Here is a 3,381-nt window from a genome sequence, read left to right as displayed (position 1 = left end):
ATGTTCTAAATCTTTCCAGTGCATTTACAATGGCCAACGTTTCCAATTCAAAACTGTGGTAACGTGATTCCGCTTCTGTTGTAGTTTTCGAAAAATATGCAACTGGGTGAAACTGTTTATCGTCTTGCCTCTGTAACAATGCTCCACCATATCCACGTGAACTGGCATCTGTATGCAACTCTGTTTCTCGTTTCGGATCAAATATAGCCAATACTGGTGCCTCTGTTAACTTCTTTTTCAATATCGTAAATGCTTCCATACATTCATCTGTCCACTCAAATTTTGCATCTTTTTTAATTAACTGATTCAATGGTCTGGCAATCCGTGAAAAATCAAAAACAAATCGTCTAAAATATGAAAACAATCCAACGCATCGCTGTGTTTCTTTTGCATCTGTAGGCACTTTATAATTTCTGATCGCGTTTAAATGTGCTTCATTCGGGCGAATACCATGCTCATTCACCACATAGCCCAAATATTCTATCTCGTCGTATGCAAACTTACACTTTTTTAAGTTCAACTTCAATCCAGCCTCTGCCAACAATGTCAATACGCCTGTCAATATCTCCATGTGTTCTTCAATTGTTTTCGTAGCTATGTTTATATCGTCCAAATACACAACAATTTTTCCAGCATCAATCAATTCTCTCAAGACCAAACTAATAAATCGTTGAAATACTGGTGGTGCATTCGTCAAGCCAAACGGCATGTAAACATATTCGTACTGACCCATCGGAGTCACAAATGCTGTTAGTTCAATGGAATCTGGATGCATCGGCACTTGATGGAAGCCATTTTTCAAATCCAAAGCACTAAAATACTTCTTACCACCGCCCAAGTATTCCAAACAGTCCTCGATCAACGGCAACGGAAAATGATCCCTTACTGTAAGTTTATTCAATGCACGGTAATCAACACACATTCTCAATTCACCATTCTTCTTTCTGACCAACACAATTGGCGATGCATAAGGCGAGCTACTTGGTCTAATAATACCTTGTTCCAATAAATCATCAATTGCCTTCTGTACTTCGATCTTTTCTTTGTATGACAAACGACGCGGGTTACTGTATACTGGTTCATCATTCTTCAGTTTAATTTGCATAGAATAACTACTGAACTTATGGTTCACATCTTTTGTTTTCACGTGGTTTCGATAAATGGTTGATTTCAGAGCATCTGCATGTTTCTTATCCAATTTCTTGTTAATATCAATTAATTTATTAAACTCATCTGTCTCAGTCGCACTTACCAATAAAATTACTTCATCATAATCAACCAATTCTTCTGTTTCATTTAAATTAATTACACCGATACATTTATCAAATCGAGTTTCACAACTGTTCAAGTCATCAACAATGTTTACCTCTGGTTCAATCCGTTTACTTACACTAGATCTCTTTCCAATTTGCTTAACAACTGTCTCTGTATTCTTAAAACTATCTGTGGTTGGTACCTCTGTAACGCTATCATTCGGACTCTTAAACAAATTAAACAACTTAAGTGCACTGGTACTTTTGGGCATTTTATTCTTCATATTACTTCTAATTTTAATTAACTCGCATGCTGTATATTTGTACGATTTTATTTGGCATAAATAAACTTCTAATTTTGTCAATAAATCACGGCCCACAAGTAAAGGTACCACGGCCTCATTATCTGGCAAAACAAAAAAATTATGTATCAACTCTTTGCCTCTGAACACAAATTTACACGCGATTTTGCCATACATACTTAATTTTTTATTGCCCATTCCACGATACGGTGTACATTTTAATTTATTCATCGCAAATGGTACCATCGAACGTCGCACAAAACTAACGGGGCTACCGGAATCAAATAAAGCATTTCTCGGAATCAACTCAGTGCACTTATTTTGTTTATTCATAAAGGCAACACTTACCATTTGCATCGATGACAACTGCGTTGCTAGACGGCGCACCTCATTCCCATTTTCCGAAATGTCCCAATTGTCTTGATAGTTTGTTTCTGGTGGCGGATTTCCAACCGATGCAACTGTATTTGGTTCTCTGGCTTCTGGCTTCTTCTTTTTCGGACATTCATGACGCGTATGTCCACCCTCATGGCATATGAAACACGAGTTTGGCGGCCGTTTTGGAGCCGTGCACTTGCTCTGGTAATGACCATAATTGAAACAATTGTAGCAACGAATTCCCGACAAATCAATTTCACCAACGCTTTTTGTTGCATTGGCACTGGCACTTGCAAAGGCACGTGTATTTGCACTGGCATCTGGCACGTTTGACTTTGGCTTCGTCATTGCAGCTGGTATGGCACTTGTTTTTGGTTGCACTGTGACACGACGCAATTTTTCATAACGTTCTGTCAACAATTTCAAGTCGGCTAATGTACGAGCACCGTACAGAATTGATGCATGCACACTTTTGTCGTTTAGGCCACTGATGATCAAATCAATTAAGTCGGCTTCTGGAATCATCGATCGGCTTGCAATGTGTCGCATTTCGATTATATATTCACGTGGTGTTTCATCTGGCTTGATTACACGGGCTTTCAATTGGCTGAAGACATCTTGCACTGTGTATGCACGTTCGTATTCGGTCAATAATGCTTGCTTGAATTGCTCGTATGCAAATGCCGATGTAATTTCCGCAAAACGTTTTGCACGACCGGTCATCAAATGCCGTGTTGCAACCAATTTATCGCGATCACCATAACGGAACATTGTAAACACATTTTCCAAATTCTCGATCCATTTTGTTACATCGTGCAATTCGGTGCCATCAAATTTATTAACCATTGCGTCGAGCACGTGTAGATCAATTTTTCGCGTTTCGATTTGTATCAATTCCCGTTGTAATTCCGTCAATTCACGCTTTTTCCGTACAATGGCCAATTGTCGATCGATTTCGGCTTCTTCTGCGTCCCAATCTAAATTCAACCGATTGTGAACACTTACATTTGCATCTGGTTGCGTCTGTTGCATCTGTTGTTGTTGTTGTAAAGCTTCACGTTGTTGTCGCTGTTCATCTGTTTCGTCTGGGTTATTTTGCATCTGTTGTACACCATCCGGTCCCAATTCATTCAACTGAACACGTTGCTGCACGTTATTTCCACGATTTTGCCCAATTTCCGCAATTAAATCGTCATACAATGGTCGTAATTGCACCATTGTTGCTTCTGGATCAAACACAATGCCGGCCTCTGTTAATGCACGCACCATATCTGCACGTCGTAATGAATTTGCCATCGTAACAAAATCCAAAAAAATATTCAATTTCCGTAATTAATCGAATAAAAATAATACGTTTTTATTAAAGTTCGGCACGTTCTCTAACGAATCCCGCTTCTGAATTTGTAATAAGTTATAAACTGACACGGATGATTTTAAATTAATTTTAT

At 38.7% G+C, this 3,381-nt stretch overlaps 1 protein-coding gene across 1 annotated transcript; it reads right to left on the bottom strand.

Moving 5' to 3' along the window:
• Positions 1-1,737: 1,737 nt before the first annotated feature.
• On the bottom strand, positions 1,738-3,297 carry LOC116350519. Its single transcript, XM_031782325.1, has 2 exons — positions 1,904-3,297; positions 1,738-1,826 (listed from the first exon to the last, which is right to left on the bottom strand). Exons 1-2 carry the CDS (start codon positions 3,227-3,229, stop codon positions 1,818-1,820), a joined length of 1,335 nt encoding a protein of 444 aa, XP_031638185.1. The 5' UTR covers positions 3,230-3,297; the 3' UTR covers positions 1,738-1,817.
• Positions 3,298-3,381: the final 84 nt, after the last annotated feature.

Source organism: Contarinia nasturtii, unplaced genomic scaffold (genome assembly GCF_009176525.2).
Source record: "Contarinia nasturtii isolate CC-2019 unplaced genomic scaffold, AAFC_CNas_1.1 Cnas_scaffold_4230, whole genome shotgun sequence".
Taxonomy (NCBI): domain Eukaryota; kingdom Metazoa; phylum Arthropoda; class Insecta; order Diptera; family Cecidomyiidae; genus Contarinia; species Contarinia nasturtii.
Note: the sequence above shows the minus strand (reverse complement) of the source record. Positions and strands in the feature narration are given on the sequence as shown.